At 48.2% G+C, this 19,202-nt stretch overlaps 3 protein-coding genes and 1 non-coding gene across 4 annotated transcripts in view; 1 reads left to right on the forward strand and 3 right to left on the reverse strand.

Moving 5' to 3' along the window:
* Positions 1 to 716: 716 nt before the first annotated feature.
* Positions 717 to 4,155, reverse strand: LOC124665899 (extradiol ring-cleavage dioxygenase-like). The gene is made up of 3 exons (XM_047203254.1): positions 3,775 to 4,155; positions 1,316 to 1,686; positions 717 to 1,182 (listed from the first exon to the last, which is right to left on the reverse strand). The coding sequence occupies exons 1-3, from the start codon at positions 4,126 to 4,128 to the stop codon at positions 990 to 992; spliced, it is 918 nt and encodes a 305-aa protein (XP_047059210.1). The 5' UTR covers positions 4,129 to 4,155; the 3' UTR covers positions 717 to 989.
* A 2,734-nt stretch (positions 4,156 to 6,889) lies between these two features.
* On the reverse strand, positions 6,890 to 12,101 carry LOC124659418 (extradiol ring-cleavage dioxygenase-like). The gene is made up of 3 exons (XM_047197294.1): positions 11,862 to 12,101; positions 11,418 to 11,794; positions 6,890 to 7,082 (listed from the first exon to the last, which is right to left on the reverse strand). The coding sequence occupies exons 1-3, from the start codon at positions 12,099 to 12,101 to the stop codon at positions 6,890 to 6,892; spliced, it is 810 nt and encodes a 269-aa protein (XP_047053250.1).
* Positions 12,102 to 13,210: 1,109 nt separating this feature from the next.
* The window catches only part of LOC124662634 (N-lysine methyltransferase setd6-like), a 49,654-nt gene continuing 43,662 nt past the window's right edge, over positions 13,211 to 19,202 (reverse strand). Inside the window, exons 4-8 of the mRNA XM_047200447.1 lie at positions 15,332 to 15,707; positions 14,792 to 14,988; positions 14,433 to 14,620; positions 14,274 to 14,338; positions 13,211 to 14,092 (exon numbers count right to left, since the gene is read on the reverse strand). Coding sequence (XP_047056403.1) covers positions 13,397 to 14,092; positions 14,274 to 14,338; positions 14,433 to 14,620; positions 14,792 to 14,988; positions 15,332 to 15,707 — 1,522 coding nt within the window. The 3' untranslated portion in view covers positions 13,211 to 13,396. The remainder of the gene's footprint in view (positions 14,093 to 14,273; positions 14,339 to 14,432; positions 14,621 to 14,791; positions 14,989 to 15,331; positions 15,708 to 19,202) is intronic.
* Positions 15,951 to 16,032, forward strand: TRNAS-CGA. Its single transcript has one exon. It is a non-coding gene; the product is annotated as a tRNA-Ser (tRNA).

Raw genomic sequence — 19,202 nt, forward strand, 5'->3', positions numbered from 1 at the left:
TTATTGGCGGTATGTATAGTGCATGATCATGAACTCATGGTTTCTGCTATATTCCCTGCATCACTGTCACTCCACCCTATTGTAGCCACCTAAATTTGGACAGGGTGTTTTACGCACCCGGGTGCATATGCACCCTTTATTTGAAATGCATATTAAACATATTTACAAATGTCAAAAAATACAAATAAAAATGCCTCGCGTATACCTTGACATGTCACATGCTCATAAAGCTGTTTCAGCAAAAACCGATATGTTTTGTGCACTGTGCAAAAAAGATAAATTTTTGGTGCTAAAATAGTCTATTTCTCGAAGCATTGTTTGTCTTTTTTTACACAGGATACAAAAATTGTCGGTTTTATCTGAAACTTGACGCACACACATAGAACATGTCTCTCTACATGCTAATTTTTTTTCCTAATTTTTTTATATTTTTGAAATATGTTTTATACATATAGGGTGCATATGCACCCGGGATCAGTTTTGGTTTTCCGCCTAAATTTAGTGCATGATCATGAACTCATGGTCTCTGCTATATTCCCTGCATCACTGTTACTCCACCCTATTGTAGCCACCTAAATTTAGTTCTCTAGGCTTGTTCTGCAAATGGACTTCTTCCATCAGTTGTTCTCCTCCATGGCTCCATGCTTCCATCAACCATAGCTTAATATGTACAAATATGTAGTTTAGGGGCACATCAAAGTTGTGGATTGTGAGATTTTTTGTATTAAGAAAAAAAAGTGTAACATGTCATGTATGATGTATGAGTAATACACTGTCAAGGATCACACCTCAATTACAACACGAGCCACGGCACGTAAATATCATACTCCCTCCGATACATATCATGAAGTGTCGTTAATTTAGTACAAATCAGCGACACTCAATAAGGATCGGATGGAGTAGTGCAAACAAATACACGGCCGCATGTGCCTCTCAAGCAGATGCATCCACAGGGGTTCGACTGGACCGACACAGGCCAATCGAGGCCGTCAGTTCTTCGCGGTGAAACGGTAGGAGGAGTAGGAGAGGGTGGCGTTGGACCAGCTCTGGTGGATCTGCTCCGCCTTGGATTCGTCCCCGGCGGCGCCCATAGCGACGTGCAGCGGATAGAAATGGTCCGGCCGCGGGTGAGCCATCTTGCCGTAGGGTGCCTTCTGCTCGAAGTGGTTCACGTCGTCGTACCTGTCCATGACGAACGAAAAAGAACATAAGATTCTCAGAGGAAAGGAAAAAATGTAAGGAGGTAGGAGCATGCTCGAAATGAGTACTTGCTTTGCTCTGGTCATAAGCAAGTCATAACCACGGTTAACATTACCTCCCGGAGAGAAGCGCATCCTTGAGCCAGGTGTCGAACTGGGAGGCCCACTCCGGCACCGGCGAGTCCGGAGCCCCTATCTTGCGGAGGTTGTGGGTGGCGCTACCGGAGCCGAGGATGAGGACGCCTTCGTTCCTGAGGGGCGCCAGCGCCTTGCCGAGGTTGTAGTGGTAGGTGCCGTCGCGGTCGGTCTGCACAGAGAGCTGGCACACCGGGATGTCGGCTTCCGGGTACATGAGCATCAGCGGCACCCACGCGCCGTGGTCTAGCCCACGGCTACGGTCCTCCTTGACAGGCCCGAACCCGCCTTGCTCCAGGAGCTCTTTCGTCCTCATGGCCAGATCAGGAGCACCGGGCGCAGGATATTTAAGCTGGATTATTCATAGTAGTATTAGCGTTCAGTTAGAGAACACTTGAAATCCGAAGGAGTACCATGCGAAATCAGCAGTGGAAAATGAACTGTGGAGCGCTAGATTTTGCGATCAGTATGTATAGTCATCAAAGGACAATGTAGCTTCAATAAACCTGTGGTGGAAATGCATGTATGCATCTACAAAAGGATTTGGCACCATACAACGAGATTCAGAACGGCACAAAGAAACCACTACCAAATAACTCTGCTTCAGTATGAGCATTCAAACTTGAAAATCGTTTGTTTCCGTTTGTGGGGGAACGTGCAAATCGTCCAGGCCATATCTATTGTGTTACCCACCACGAAAGAACTATCATAGAGCATCTCTAACAGAGCCAGTATTTGTCCGAACCGAAAAAACGGAGTTCAGTCTCCCGAAAAACGAATTGAGAGCGCATTTGGGCACGGCGCAGAACAGAAACTGTCACCCAAACCGAACTCGCGAAAATCAAACGACGCGGGAAATCTATCGATGGGGATTGCAGTCGATTTCATCCGATCAAGCTTAATTCGATCATAATTTCACACTAATAGTGGCAAAATACAATCGCATTGGACCTAAATTACGTACAAACCGAACCCGCGCTCCGTCTCTGCCCGTACGCCCGGCGGACGGCGACTTGACCTTCCGGCGCCGGATCGGCCGCCGCCCCTACCCACGCGTCTAAAACGCGTCATTTCGCACGTCGGGGTGGTGGCCGTAGCGGCGGAGCGGCGGTCGAGCGACGGGGATTGCTCGTCGGAGCGGCGGCGGGCTGCGGTGGCGGGAGAGGAGCAGCGGGAGGGGAGTAGGGTTTCCGAACCGAACTTCCCTCCGCGAACCCTTTTAATAGGGGCCGTGCGGTGAGTTTCTCGGGCCCCTGAACTTCCAATTCGGGCCGGCCCATGTTTACGGGCTCTAATCTGCGCGCATTTTAGCCCGAACCCATAAATCCGTCGGAAAAGTTCGGTTCCGGCGGGATTTACGGGCTCTGTTAGAGTTGCTCTTACTACTATATTTGGGAATGGGACAACTCAGATGATGTAGTAGTGGTTCTGAAAACCGTAACGAAGTCACAGTAAGACTGAGCAGCCGCAACCATATATTGTTCATGCGATATTTGTCAATCAACCCGCAAATGCTAGTGCATAGCACACCTTTCGCCTACCTTGTTTTGGTGAAGTCATCGATACAGTAGCAGGTAGACGAGGCAATGGGGGGCACATGGAGCCATGGGGGTTGGTGAATATGGTGATACTCAGATTCGGTAGGTGTTGCATACCACATTACCACTCCATTTGCGGTGGGGGTGACTACCAAATGATCAGGCTCAGAAGTCAGACCGGCCGGAGACTTTCCAACCACCTATGATGTTGCAATTGGAAATTTCCATGCATGTCTCCTCGCATGTAATGCAACAACAATCTCTTAATGTCTATCATAAGTGATGTTCAATCTACCTATTTTTTTGCGGGAGATGTTCAATCTAGCTTGTTGTGTCATGGGTACTCGATGTCTCTAGCTAGTTGACCAAATCATGCTTCGGTGGCACTACTATAATGCAGTTTCACATAATACTAGAATAATCTGCTGCATAAACATGATCCTAGCAACTGCAGGGAAGATGATCTGATAGGTCAACACCTTAACCATCGACACCGAGTACAGCCGTTTGTTAATTGTAGCCGAAATGTATCCTAGCGGCGGTGAACGGTGAACGTACTGTCAGCTCAATTCAGATTTCAGAAAGATGCACAATTTCAACGGCTAACTATTTTGCAGGAACCGCATAATACTGTTCTTCTCTCTCTCAAAATTCAATTACTCCAAGCGTCAATCCTCTTAACTCGCATGCCAGTTTCGTACTCTATCCGTCTATAAAAGAAAAGGATGTCGAAGTCGAAGGTATACCAAATTTAAATGTAATACTACCATCCTATACCACGCAAGGGCAATCTAGTACTTGCCAAATAAAGGTCCAACTCTGACGGGCCAAATCAGCTATGGCCACATCTGAATCGAACCAAAACGAGGGGTAGGGGAGCGCGGAGGGAGGGACGGGCGGACCTTGTACATGGACTTGGGGAAGCCGTAGAAGTCGTAGATGGTGTCGTTGCTGCCGCGGATGACGTTGACCGCCGGCGTGGCCGTCTCCCAGTGGCCGGACACCATGAGGATGGCGCGCGGCCGCTCCGGCCCCGCGACGGCCGCGGGCAGCCACGACTGGAAGAAGTGCCGCGCCGGGAGCGTCTCGTCGATGGAGAGCGTGGGCGAGCCGTGCGACAGGAAGAAGGTGTCCATGGCGGCGGTGGTGGCCGTGGCCGGTGGGCGGCGCCTCGCTGCGGTGGCTTGTGGCTCCCGGTCGTCGCCCAGCGTCGCGTGTTTCGCGTGCGATTTGTGCCTGCCTTGTGTCTGCCCCATCGGGGGAGGGCCTCTCCTTATGCGCGTGCGCGGGCCGGCAGAGCGATCGTGGTTGGTGTCGCAAGCTCTGACCTTCTGAGTTCTGGAGTCGTCTCATCCCTTTTTAGACAAGAATCCTCCGTGTGTCGGGTGGGGCAGAAGCAGACCATGTCGTATGATTGGAAGTTTAGAGTTGGTATGAGATGCCCAAACGCATACTTCTTCGTGCCTTCCATGTTTTGGTTACGGAAGCAGGCCGTATGCAATGAGGCAATGGTATTTTATTTTTCGAGAAATACTTGCATCCGTCCAAAAACTGAAAATTGGTGTCGACAGTGTCAGGATTATTTTTTGCAATAGAAATGCAAATGCGGTCTTGGATTTTGAAGCAAGCATGAATATGAAAGCGGATATACTACAGAATACAACACCTTAGCCAATTTCAGCAACTCTAATCATATATTCCAATTGCCCAACATAACAAAAAAACTAATAAGACCTTAATTGTTTTTTCTAAACATATACGCTATGCATGAGAATAGACTTTCTACCGTGCATGGTAGATATACTGCACGGTTTCTCCGCGTTTCATTGCGTATCAATTTGTGCAGTTTACTGAAACGCGGCGAAACTTGACAAAACATTCCAGCACGAATCTTGAAGCACCAAAACAATGGTTGAAATATGCACAGTATGGTCGCTGCGTTCAAGATATTATGCACTTGTCTGTCTAGCTGTTTTTGGTTGATATATTATGTTACATAAGTTTATTATGCGGTCTTCGTGGTCACTCACTTATTTCTTGGGTTGTAAAAAGTTGTAATTTGAGAATCTTTCGACAATGGCGCTCCGATATGGTCTACTGCTGAAAAAGCAAGTGGTGCCATTTTGTTTTTCACATTTTTGTTACTTGCTTAAAAGGCGCTCCCTTTTAGCCATATAGAAAAAGAATGGAAAACTATTTTTATAAACAACAGGCTGGAATCTTCTATGAAACTTGAGTTTCGTATGCTAGAAGACAAGATTATGCCAAAAAAAAGACCCATTGGAAATATTCATTACCTTGGTCATTTGGGTTGAAGACCATGAAAGTTCTACTCCAAAGGCCATTTTGTGAAGCATGTGGTTAAAAAGTTGTCAAAAATCAAGTGGGGCGGTTTTTTGGGTAACTAGTACACATAAAGAGACTCCTTGCCAACTAATAGGTTTTTAATAACCTTTTTCATATTATTTAATTATTTGGAAATGGGGCGCAAATTGTCACCGTAACTTTCCATATCAAGGAATTAAATTTTCTGAAACCCTTTGGGATATTCCTGATATTTCTAGTTTGAAACGTGAAACTAATTTTGATGATCTTGTGAACAGCCTATCACAAATCTCCAACTTAAATTTTAGTTACTTTTGGGTAATTTCCTAAAGGTAGCAGAAAGGTTGGAAAATATCAAAATCTTTCGGCAGCAGCCCTAAAGTATGGTATAGTAAGTGGGAAAATTGAATTGGTGCCAGCTTGCACCATGTATTCTTGTACTTTCTTCATAAGGTGCCCCTTTCATCCATTTCTAAAACTGAAAAGCTACTTTTTAAAATTAAAAAGTTGGAATCTTCTTTGACACTTGTGTTTAGTATGCTAGTGGGCATTCGTGTGCCAATAATATACCCAGCAGAGCTTTGCCGCATCCTTTAATCAAGCAGAAAGTGCCCAGTATTTAGGAAAAAACCGAACGAAAACATACAACAACATGACCAAGGCCACACCCACATCCACCCACTCGCCACCGCGAGGGACACAACCAGCCACCCTGGTTACTCGCAGAAGGTACACAAACGCAAAGCTCAAGTCGTCTTATTGCCAAACAGATGGCTCCGCGAGAAGAGGTTGGCAGCTTCGATAATGAAGACGAGCCCTGGAGAGAAGATGCACAAGACCTACGCTGAATAGGACCTTCGTCGCCGGACCGCCCCTCGAAGGTCATCGTACACCGCCCAAGGTAGTTTCGACTTCATATCAAGAGAATACCAACACGAAGACACTCGGACACGTCAGAACGGAGCCAACTAACACGATCTTGCCACTACCAAACCTTAATCTTCACCAATGGCGTTGCCTCACAAGCCTCCACCCGGAACTCCTGAGTCACCTTATCGCCCAACACTTCGCTACTCCACCACGTCCTGCGCGGTCAACCGAGACAGTCACCTTCCGGGGCCGCTCCGACAAACCACCACTCGCTCTAGAGATGTAATGCCGCACGAATCAGCAACCCATAGCCCAAGCTACCCAGAGCAATCACCCGCAGATAACAGAAATCGATCACACCAACTCATCTGGGGTCGCCGCCTCGACATAAATTCCGATCGTCCCCTCTAGGATGCATCAGGACGAGCCGACTACCTTGCCGCCCTCACGGTCAAGGTCGCCACCCAAGCCGTGACAAGTAGAAACCATGCACCATATAGTAGCAGCCGCTCCGGTCATTCGGGTTGGAAATTGAAACTCAGAACTCCATTTTATGAACCATGTTTTTTTTGTTTTGAAAAATGCCGAAGGTCAACTGGGGCATTTATAGCAGCTAGTAAACATAGAAGTACTCCATGGCATGGAAAGATTTTTACCTTCTTCAGATTTATTTATTATAAAATAAAGTGAGCATGGACCTCAGAATCAATACATGCATGTCGCATATATATAGTACCATATGTGTATGACAAGCAACGGTCGCAGATTAATTAGCTGCATCTCTCCCGCAGGTTCTGACTCGAGAGACACAGCTCGAGCCCGTCAGTTCTTCGTGACGAAACGATACGAGGAGTAGGAATGGTTGGCGTCGGTCCAGCTACTGTGGATCAGCTCGGCTTTGGAGTCGTCCCCTGCGGCGCCAACCGCGATGTGCAGCGGGTAGAAATGTTCAGGTGTTGGGTGCGCCACCTTGGCATAGGGCGCGTTCTCGTCGTAGCGGTTCACATCATCGTACCTGCCAACGCAAAAAAAAAAGAGGTAATAACACCGGACGTACAAGAACTTGTATGGTGCGTGCAGATTAGTATAATAACTTGAAAACTGAGATGAACTGGTACACAAATTTGTTACCCGTGTGCAAAACTAGTCCAAATCCCCCTCGTGGTTACACGTTAGCACTGTTATTTTGCAAATAACACCTATAGAATTGTTTTTTCGAAATTGTAACCTCACACCGTGCCGTGTGTGCCTTGTCGGCGTGCGCTAGGCACCGAATCCATTGTTACGTCGCCGCCGGGCCATACTGCCGACGCAGAGCTCAAGACACACGATTTATCTCGCCAGGGACGCCACGCATCCTTATCGAAAAAAGGGACGCCACACATGATAGGGGAGCTCGTCCGATTTGCATGTGCCATGTACACATTGGGGAGCTCCAGGACTTGTGCAGCGGCATGAGCACATCTCAATTTAGAGCATCTCCACTAGCGGCCTCGATAGCGGTCCCGATAGTATTTTGGGGCTGGTGTGATTTTTGGGCTTGCACCGGTGCGTTCCAAACGGCGCCGGCTAGTTTTCAAGCCCAATAGAATCGCCGGCAACCCCGTGCCGGCTCCTTGGCCAAGGGTGCGAATCGGGCGTGCTAGCGCCTCGCGGCGCAGTGGGGTGAGCAGTCGCAGGCACCCCCCGACCCGGAGCAGGCGGCGATCCTGACGTCGTTGAACACGCAGCGGTTCCAGAGGTTGAAGGAGGAGCAGCGAGAGTTCACCAACGACGCTAATCTCGAGCACGCCCTCGAGATCTCGCGCCAGCGAGCGGCCACGGAGGAGGCGGGACACCTCCTGATGGAGGCGAAGCGACAGAAGCTCGCCTCCCTCAACGCTCATCGCCACTACGACGCGTTCGCCCGCGAGCAAGCGAGGCCCGCCGAGAACGAGGCTTCTCGCCAAAGGCTGGCAGCTCGGGCACAACGCCACCGGCAAGCTCCTGCGACGCCAGCCGCCATGCTCCACCGCCAAATGCGCGAAGCAAGGGCCGAGAGGCGGGCATGGACGCAAGCGGCAAAGGCGAAGAACGACGACGAGGCAGGCCCGTCGCGCGCCCCAACTACGGAGATGCTCTTAGCCGGTTGCGAATGTGGTACGCGAAGTGCTCGTCGGAATGCATGTCCCATCCACCCATCCGGGCAGGTCCAATCCCAGCGCGTCCACGTTGATCTGCGGCGTCAGCTCCCCCTCCGCCACACATCGCGGGTCCACATACGCGATCCTACGCATGCCGAGGCCGACGAGATTGCTGGAGGAGCACGGCGATTTACACAAAAATGACTCTTTTTCGTAAGAATTGCACAAAATGACCCTCCAGCCAAACTATTTCACGCTTCTAACACTTTTGTGTGGCTTCCTTCGCAAGAACGTCACACCCTTCTCTATAATAAACTACATAATTAAAACATTTGTTCGGGTCAGAGATTGTTCATACAAAGAATAGATAAAACAGCGGAGCCTAGTGCTCCGCTTCTCTATGTACGGTGTGGCCCATTAGGGGTAGCCAGATCCAGTACGGTGTTAGGGATAGTCGGATCCTTAACGTGCACGGTAATGTAATGTTTCGTAGTTAGGCAAAATTATATTTCGGGTAGGACTTTCTGTAAAAATCCTAGAAGACCAAAAGAGCGGCGAATCTGACTTAGTCGCCATAACGTTCTAATGCGGCGGTTAAGAAGACGGAAGAGGCCGCGATCATAGTGACGGAACCGGCAGGGGCCAGCAGCGTGGAACCACGAGGACGTTTCGCAGCAGAGCTGGCTAGCTAGCAGGCACAGGTCGGGACGGGACTCGCATGTCCAAGATTCATGGCCGATCAAAATCGGCCAGTAATCCCCGCGAGCGTCTAGGTAGATGGTGAGACGGTGAAGACCAGCACCGCCGTCTCAGCTACCATCAGGTCCGCGAGGTACCCGGAGATGCGGAGGCGGTGCACGCACCTTGCTTGGACGGCGGAGGTAACAAGCAGGACAGATCGGAGAAAAGAGAATTTGGAAATCTATATAACTTGTCCGGTTTTCTGTCAAACTTGGGGGCCTTTGTGCAAAGAAAGCACTTCCACGTGTACGCGCTATGACGATTTGGACCTGCTTTGCACACCGAGGACGAGTTAGTGTACCAGGTCACCACAATTTTCAAGTTTATGTACTACTTTGCACCTGCCGCACAAGTTGTTGTATGTGTGGTGCTATTGCCTCAAAAAAAAACCGGATGAGAGAGGAACACAAATCTGCAAGACAGCAAGAGCATGATAGATTCGAGGCCATTCGCTTAGTAATCAAGTTCGTTGTTAAGGTAGGTGCTTCTCTCACGGTTTCCCGTTGATAAATGGCCAAGAGTTTTCACAAGAACAAGACAGCGGGCACTTTTACAGAAACCACTACTAAAACAACACCTCGAACAGATATTCAATTCGGCAAATGAGACATACGCCAACTCCTCCCCCTTGAATGTAATTCTTCAAAACCTTTTTAAAAAAACTTTGATGTCTGCAAAGCTTTCAACTCGATACGGTGGACTGTATCCTTTGTTGACGTGTATAAGTAGATTGCCTAGCCTTTCCATAAGTTTGAACTTTTGATTCAAATCGCTACTGCATGAACCTTAACATGGTATCAGAGCACCAGGTCTCGAGTTCAAATCCTGGCTTTCACAATTTATTCTAAATTCCCCGCAGCCTCCTGCCGCGCCTGGCCTCCCGCTGCCTCTTTGCCTCTCTACACGTGTTGACTTGTCTTCTCGTCTTCCCGTCACACGTGAGAGGGGGTGTTGACGTGTATAAGTAGATTGCTTAGCCCTTTCCATAAGTTTAAACTTTTGGTTCAAGTGGCTAGTGTATTAACCTTAACATCCTTAACCATCTCCAATACTGGGTATTTTTCAAGGAGGTTCTGGAATTGGTTGTCCACTTTGTTTTCTACGATAACCTCTCATGTGCTTCTTAATGGTGTGGCCGGCCTACTCTTTTTTGCATGGCCGCGTCCACCGCCAAAGGGAACCTCCTCTCACCACTTTTGTTCACCATCATCGTTGATCCGCTCACGCAAATCCTCGATATGACCTCCTACACACAGGCTTCGTAGGAGGGATACCATATTGAGAATCTCACTTTATGCAGATGCCGTCTTAGTTGTTCAATAAGGGAAGACATTCAAAATATTTCTTTCATCTTTGAAGGCTTTGGAGAAGTTACCGGCCTTTGCACAAACTTTCAAAATAGGTTCATGGTTCCAATTCGTTGTGAGGACATCAACCTTGATGAATCACTTGATGGGCTTTCGACCGTGTGTGCTTCATTTCCCATGAAATACCTAGGTCTCCCACTCCGGCGCGCACATGGGCGAGGACGAGGTGATCAGCGCCGAGATCTTCAGTGACATGATCCACCGCGTCGAGCCTATCATCGGCGACGAGGAGGACAAGAAGGCAGAAGATGGGGAAGAGGCCGAGCTAATCGATGTCGAGACCGGCGTCTCCTCGAGGAAGAAGGGCCATCGTGGAAGACCTTGGAGGACAAGTGCCGCATCTATGTGTAACAGTCGGTGATCATCGAACCCATCACTGGCGCCAACCAAAATGGCGGCGGTACAATAGGGTCGAGCCCCCACCAGAGCCGGCCCTACCACGTAGTGATAAGGACCGGGGAGGCGGCATGGGAGACACCCATATCAATATCTAGGCTTTCCACCACCACTTGGCCCGGCCTGCACCTTCACCGCCGGTCATTGCGCCTCTGGAGAGGACCTCCCCCACCACCCCGACCAGGGGCGCCGCCTGGTCGCTGCTCGACGACATGTCGGCCATCACCACTCCGACAACCATGGCGGCCATCCCTGGCAACCACCATCCCCATACCATTTTCAGTGATTGGGCTCACCGCGGTCCGGCGGTAGTGGCGGCATGGATCTCCCGCGGCGCGTGGTGTCGCCCCCAGTGTCGACCTAAGGTGCGACAAGCGGGGGTACTACTTCTTTTCCCGAATGGCAAAGCACCGGTACCCTCCTTATCACTTGGGAGGTGCGGAATGAGAGAATAGTGTTTGTTTCTTCGGGCAACAAACACTAACCGGTTTTCGTCCTCCTCACAAACATCAAGAAGGCGGCTATGCTTTGGGTTATTCCCGGTGGAAAAAATTATGAGTGAATTCATACAGGAAGAGTAGGCTTTTATATTCTTTTTTTTTTTTTGCAGGTAAGGCTTTTATATTCTTGAACATTGATGAATTTTCACGTACTCTAGAACTTTTTAATTAATTGATTAGACAAAGCTTTTGCCTTTGTTTCATCGTAACCATAGTTAATTACCTCCCATGGAGGAGCGAATCCGTGAGCCAGGTGTCGAAGTCGGAGGCCCATTGTGGAACCGGTGCCGACCTGCTGCCAGCATCCATCTTGCTGATGTTGTGCGTGGCGCTGCCGGAGCCGAGGATGAGGACGCCTTCCGCCCTGAGGGGAGCCAGCGCCTTGCCAAGGTTGTAATGGTAGGTGCCGTCGCGGCTGGTCTGCACGGAGAGCTGGCACACCGGGACGTCAGCTTCCGGGTACATGAGCATTAGCGGCAGCCACGCGCCGTGGTCGAGCCCGCGTCCATGCTCCTCCTTCACGGGGCCAAACCCGGCTTGCTCGATGAGCTCTTTGGTCCTCCTGGCAAGATCAGGGGCACCAGGCGCTGGATACTTCACCTGGACCCAAACACAACATCAGCAAAATGAAGGCCCTATGAACTGGCGGCCAAAACCAGGGACGGACCTGGTACATGGCCTCGGGGAAGCTAAAGCCGTGGTAGTCGTAGATGGTGTCGTTGGTGCCGTGGACGACGTTGACGGTCGGGATGTCCGTCTCCCAGTGACCGGAGACGATGAGGATGGCGCGCGGCGCCTGCGTGCCCGCCATCCCCGCCGGCAGCCACGACTGGAGGAAGCTCCGCGCAGGGACTGTCTCGTCAACGCACATCGTGGGCGGGCCGTGCGACAGGAAGAAGGTGTCCATTGGCGGCAACCTCGGAAGCTGGTGTCTTCACGGTGACAGTATCTTGTTTGGTCTCGGCTTTGTTCTGCCCCGTCCACAGCGCCGGGCCGCGGTTGTTAAAATTGTTCTTGTTGACTCATGTCACTCATCCGGCTTCAAGTGGAGGAGCTGCCCCATATGTATCTGTGGGTTTTCTATCGTGCGAGGGCTCTCTCTTTTCCCAATGTTTTCTTTTCAATGTTCCGATAAAGACTGTATTTTGAAAAAGGGAGTAGCCCGTATTGAAAAAGTGGAGGAGCTGCCACCTCATGTTGAGAGCAAAACTTGCCGCTTCCCGGTGGTGTTGTGTAGCTTTACACCTTCTTCTTCTTCTTCTTATACACCTTTCTGGATGCATTCTAGAAAAGTAAAAAAATCATCCCGCACCATTTCTTAAAACGCTCTCATGCGTCACGTGGGATGTGCACGTATCAGCAATCCAGGCTAAATGATTGATGTTCTGAATTGCTAGAGGCGTTCAGTTGGTCGGTGGCCCGAAGCCCCGAACCTGCACTTCTCTTCTTCTTCTAGCATTCGTGAATTGGATGCAGTTGGTGTAGTGCAGTCACATCTCTCAGGGCCAAGTCAGTCTATATGGCTGTTTGATGGTGAACCGATAAGGCGCGTACACCTCTCAGCTCAACCACCGGGACGTGCAGCTCGCGGACGCGACGACCATCATGCCGTCGTTCAGGAGCGGTGACAGTGTCCTGCTAGAGGTTGTACCGTTGTGGTGAGTGGTGATTGCTGCGTACCGTGCTGCTCCGTCTGAACCGAGAACTTTCGCCCCCAGGTGACACGATGAGGATGGCATGCCGGCTACCACCAGGTGCCACACCGGCATTGAGTCGTCAATGGAGATCAACCGTAATGCTCGATCTTGGTTCATCCGTTCATGCACATACCATAGATGTCGTGCATTGCGGTTGGGGTTGTGTGTTCACCTCCCATCCTTGCCGTGTAATGGAGGACATCAGCTCAAAAGAACCAAATCAACAAAACCTTGAAACAGTTAAGCTATATCAACAACTTCCATGTGTAAGCCACATGACCAGTAATGCTGCCTGTACCACTGAAACTCTCAAGGTACATTAAAAAAAGATCTCGACTTTTGAAGAAGGAAAAAAAAATGACAAGGGATTACAAGTCACAGCATTACATGAAGAAGGATGCTAATGCCTTACCCAAATTCAATCGGCAATCTGAACACTACAGGATGCTAACGCATCTAAACAAGGCAAAAAATACACCGGCAGGGTGATTTCAAAATTCAATTGCTACAGATGCTTCCTCTTCTTGTTCTTGGTCTTTGACCAACTAGAGACATGTTTCCTCAATCTGCCAAGTATTTTCCTCTCGCTCACCCGCAGCACCAGAGAATGATAACGATTCCGCTCGCTCACAGGAGAGCATGCCTGCAGCTGTTCCTTGTCATCTTTTAATGTGTTGGAACCATAGAAGCCCTCCCTAATGTCAGCAAGGGATGCAAGTGCAGTGCAAATGCTCTCACTATGCAGTAGCTGCTTCGCATCAGGTAGTTCCTCAACACCGTTCAGTTCTGAAATTTTGGCAGGTTTTATTACTCCGACAATCTTAACAAAACTATTGATAGTATCCTCTTCCTCATCCTCCTGGTCATCATCGTCAATCAGATCATGAGCTACGCAGACCAACTTGTTATAAGCATCAGGTTTCAAAGAGATGACGTAAAGGAGGATTAAAAGTTCAAGCTGGGGCTCTCCATCATATGAGATCTCAAAGTAGTCAGCATCATCACCGGTGCAGCCTGAATAGCCCAGCTTCTGCCATAATGATACCCTTTCTCTTGCATATCGACGGGAGTACTTGGATGAGCACCACTTAGTAACCAGTGTTAAGTCGACGTTGACAATGTCATATGGGTTGTCAGGTTCTGTAAAACCATATCGATGAAGCAAAGCCGCATTTCCCATGGTACCATACGTATTATAAACCTGGAATGGGAAGAAAAGAAAAACTTTAGTTGAATTGTTATCATTACAAAGTTGTTTCTACCAAAAGGATAACACTGATAGGCAAATATTATATGAACCTAATGGAGATCGAAAACAACAAAATAAAGCAATCAGGGACCTGAAAATCAATGGTAAGTTAGTAGTTGTATATTGCTATTACCTCGTCCCCTGGATTGGCATCTCTCACAATAATCATTTCCAAATCCTCATCGTTATGTCCTTCACCTTAAGTACAACCAATAATCATGAGAAATTCTCGACCAGTCAACTAAATGTCTCTACAAGTTATATTCTACATGGATAGGTTAATGAAAATAACCTGAAGGCTTGGTGGTGGAATTTTTTACAGTTGACTGTTTATCAGCAGAAGCATTGCTCTGATCATCGTCATCTTCTTCTTGATCTGAGTCTGCATTGCTTTGATCATCGTCATCTTCTTCTTCATCCGAGTCTGACTCCTCTGACTTAGTGAAGTGTACATGTTCACTATCAGTCTTGTGATTAAAACTGGTAACCAAATAGGGTAGAAGAGCATAAATCCATATTAATATTCACACCGCTATACAATCAGCAGTCACCACTATGTAACAATAACTGACCTAATGCATGTGAAACTGATGCATAATTTGCAAGATAAGCAGTAAAATGATCAAATTACAAGAGTAGATTGTAGCTTACAGGTCAGCCAGGGGAACCATTCCAGATCCATGATATCTATCTATATGGAAGCTCCTTGAAGAGAGAAGACTCTTAGCAGCAAAATATTTCTCCAGGCTAAGATCCTCTGGCTCAACCCCCAGTTCTCCAGACGAAATGAGCGGCTCGATACATTCTTTCCAATCCTCACGAAGGAATCCCCTGTCCTGCTTCACTGTCTGCCTAGAAATTTGCCATTTTTAGAGAAATCTCTATGATTATACCAGAAGAACAATGTGAAACAGGATATGATGAGATTAGCTCATATGATTCCACAGCTAGGTGGAATGCATTATTAGACACGGTCTATTTAGCTCATGGAACAGATAATTTGGGCAAACAAGCCTCATTTCTTGGCAATTCAAACTAATCGAACAGTTGCAAGTTAAATCATACTAGATCAATCCACTCCCTAAAGGCAAATAGAATTTTCGTCATTGCAACATCAATCAAAGAATAAGAGTAAGATAGATACATATCTCAAGTTCCAAACATATTACATATTACAGGAGAAGGTTTCACCTTATCGAGCTCAGTGCCGGTAAGGAGGCGGTCTGCCTCGTCGTCTGGCCAGACAAGCGGCACGGGCTCACGGTCCGGGATCAGGCGGAGGTAGTCCTTCCACGGCGATTCGGCACCCCGCGCGCGCTCGTACATGACGGCGACGGCGAGCGCGAGGGTGCCGCCGAGCTGCGCGGCCTCGATGGCCGCCGCGGCTCCCGACGTGCGCGGCGTCAGGCAGGCGCGGCGCGGGATGGTGGCGACGACGTCGCCCTCCCGGAGCGCGGCGACCGCGCGCACGTAGACGCCGCCGGCCTCGGAGGCGTCGAGGCAGAGCGCGTCGCTGCAGGCGACGCCGTGCTTGCGCATCCAGCGCTGGAAGGCGCCGAGGCGGCGGCTGCGCGGACAAGGGGGCGCCGGAGTTAGGGGGTTCGGGGCATGCCGGAGGGTGAGGAGCAGAGTAAAGGATCTCTTACCGTGCGGTGGCGACGTCCATGGCGGCGGCGGCGTGTGTGTCGCGGTCTCGCGGAGGCGCGGGGGTTTTGGTAGGCAAGCTGCTGGTAGCAAAGGACAGCCTAGGTTTTCCGTGGTTGTGTGCGGTAATCATCATTAAGCTGGACTAACCAAATTCAGCAAGTTGGTCGATATGTCCGAGTGGTTAAGGAGACAGACTCGAAATCTGTTGGGCTTTGCCTGCGCAGGTTCGAATCCTGCTGTCGACGATTTTCTTTTTGCATTTTCGTCTTGAGGCTCCAACATTTACTGTGGCTACCGGCATTTTTTTTACTGTGGCATGGAACGCAATGATGCCCACAATTGAAGAACATCACCGCTGTCTGGTTCATTGGCCGCTGCAGTACTTTGTGCGCCTATAAATTCTGTCAGGCGGCCGCCCACAAGAACACGGCAAATACAGGGTGTATTTGTTCAGCTGTCTCCCATTTTATGCTGCCTTGCTGGTTGTCGGTGGCACGGATTTGGGAATTCACGAAGGTAATTACACCTCTCCTCGCGAACGGACAGAGAGACATGATGAAAGTACATACCACTGGTCAAAGTCAACTGCTTACTTAAAATGTCTACGGTGGTTCTCAAAGGAAAAAAGCATCGTAGTGTGTTATTGCTGCAGTCTTCATCTCCTCGCTCAGGTCGCTCCGAAGAGAACTCTAGATCAGAGTCACTTGGATAGGACGATGACCACGGGCGGCGAAAGTCTCTTCTCTAGGACAACGCGTCTGGAGCAGATGCTAGCTGGAGATGTTCGAAGGTGAAACGTGTGGTTCTTACCGCGTCGATGGATCTCAGTGGCGTCGCGCCATGGAGTCTCGATGGAGGACGCGTGATAAGGTGCGCTATAGGGATGAGCTAGAGACGGATCCAGGAATTTGTCGAAGCCTGGCGCGCCTCAGAGCCACAGATTTTTTTTTTTTTTTTGCCAGGTTGGAACCGGAAAACTCCTACCGTTTCCGATTTTGTTTTTGCGTTTTTCGCGGCCTGATTAGATAATGCAAAATGGCCCGGAGTGGAAACTTATATCCCACACCGCAGAGCCGTGCTGTTTGTGCCAGGTTCCAATCCGTTGTGCCACCAACATCATGTTTCTGGCGTTCTACTGCTGCCGAAAGTCGTTGCAGGTCTTCATGGAAGCCTGGGTTGCTGCGAGGGAGAATCGCAGCAACGAGGCGTTGCAGCACTAGGCCAACGAGGGGAAAAACGAGCACGAATATCACAATGGGAATTCACTGTAACGAATGAATCAGGTTTTTGTTGGGCAATTTGCAAAACAGAAAAGATTTTGAGCTAAAAAGATCAAAGAAATGAACCCAGCAAAGACATGCGGAAAGAAGCAGAGAGCAATAATGAGTTGTCGTGGACTCATGGCCATCACGTCGATAAATCAAGTCATCCACGGCTTCATTTTTCACTTCGAACTCAAGGCCCAGATCCTCACCAACAGATGTGCCCACGAGACCATGGATTGTGCCCCTAGTTAAATATAATTTTGTCGCTCCAAATGCACTCACCCAGGAGGCGAACGGCACCGAAGCCCGGGCACGCGCCCAGACTGGAGGGGCGCTGCGTCCACCCGTGGGAGGAGGTGCAGTATGGCGATATGGTGGTGTCATCGGTAGGATAGACGAAGTTTATGCGAATATTAACCAAGAAGGTTGATCGGTAGTTCGACTATAGCGTGTACATGGGGTGCTCGCTAAGAGTCTAAGTGCTCTCATTTTGGCTAGAGAGCATCGCAGATTTGCGACTTTTTTTATTCCTAGTTGGTGAAGGAATTTGGCTGCTTTCCAGACATAAGGCGCCATTGATATGATCATCACCCATTTTCGAGTTTATAGGTGTTGTGTGGATCCTTTCATTTTTTTTTATGTTTACTCTTTGTCCAATAAAAAAACGCATCAGAGTGTGTGTGGGTCCAAATATGATAGCAAAAATATCAGCAACGTATAGCAAAAGTCCTTTTGGATCATGGGTACCAGTGCTTTTATTGTATTATAAATTCAAAAATTATATTTATATATTTTAAAAATTTATGTAACAAAATTCTAAAAGTAGCTAATGATGTATTCCACTAACGTATAAAATCTCAATTACAATTATTTTATTTTCTGAGCTACATAAAAATGAAATGTCTGAATTTTTTTGAAGATTTGAATCACTATACTCAGATCCACATATTTGTTATTTTTGTGCAGCACAAAATACATATTATTTCCAGTTCAAAATTTACACATTTGTAAGATACAATCCTGATTACATCATGGTTTATTTTTTGATTTTTCTAAAACTTAAATTTTTTTTTTATTACTCTTCTGAAAAAGGATCACTCGTGCTCATGTGCACCAAATCTCTGTCCCAACATATACTACTTTTGGCTTGTGTTTCGTGGGCAGTTAGGTTCCCGGCTTCCATGGAGCCCCGTGTGAAAACATACCTAAAGAGTTGAGGGAACTCCTCTTTTTTTAGCTCCCAGTTATGTTTCTATGATATATACTTCTGTCTATGCAAAATGTCATAAATTTATTTAAATTGAGATGTATCTAAACACTGATACATTCGAATTTTAGAAATTCTGGGATGTTTTTTTATGGACGGAGGGAGTATTACCTTACTAATCAAAAGCTTACGTGAGTAACCTGGTTATACCCCCTCCAGAAAAAACTCTGGTTATACCCTATTTTAGCATCTTGCACGTTATGTCAGGACTGAGATGTTAGGTCGGTGCATCTCAAAAAAAAAAAAAGAGATGTTAGGTCGGTGCCATGCATAACAATGTTTAAATCTCAGAGAGCGTCATCAAGGATTATGTCCAGCCTTCTTTTCTCCATGTACTCTATTCCTTGCAAAAATGTGGATATACTAAGTTTATCAAATAGCTAAACTATGGAGAAAATTTGATGTAGCCCAACCTTCGGTCTTCGTCATATCATGTGCGTCAACGTCGACACATCACACAAAGGTAAATCTTCTCCTTTATACGTGCCTATAAATGCATATGTGGAATGGTATGCTACTTCATCCTCCGTCGTATGATCATGATAGGAATACATCGCCAACTACGTGGACATCATAGATGCTCGAGGACTCAAGGCCGAGGTCGTGGAATACCTCTTTGTAGCTATCACTAACAAGTTGTATCAAGGCATCTTTATGTGATCGGTCCTTCACTCGTATGGTTCTACTACGGTCTCTCATCTGAATGATTCTAACGGTTGCATACCGATCTCTCTCTAGGATTCTACCTCATGTCGCTTCCCGAGAGATTTTATCGGAACGGTGGTTCGGGCTGTTGAGATCAAACCGAAATTGTATCGGGTAGTGTTTGCGTGTGTTCATCGTGTTCTTCGCCGTTCTTTGTGTTCATCCCTCACCCCCTCCA

Source organism: Lolium rigidum, chromosome 6 (assembly GCF_022539505.1).
Source record: "Lolium rigidum isolate FL_2022 chromosome 6, APGP_CSIRO_Lrig_0.1, whole genome shotgun sequence".
NCBI lineage: Eukaryota > Viridiplantae > Streptophyta > Magnoliopsida > Poales > Poaceae > Lolium > Lolium rigidum.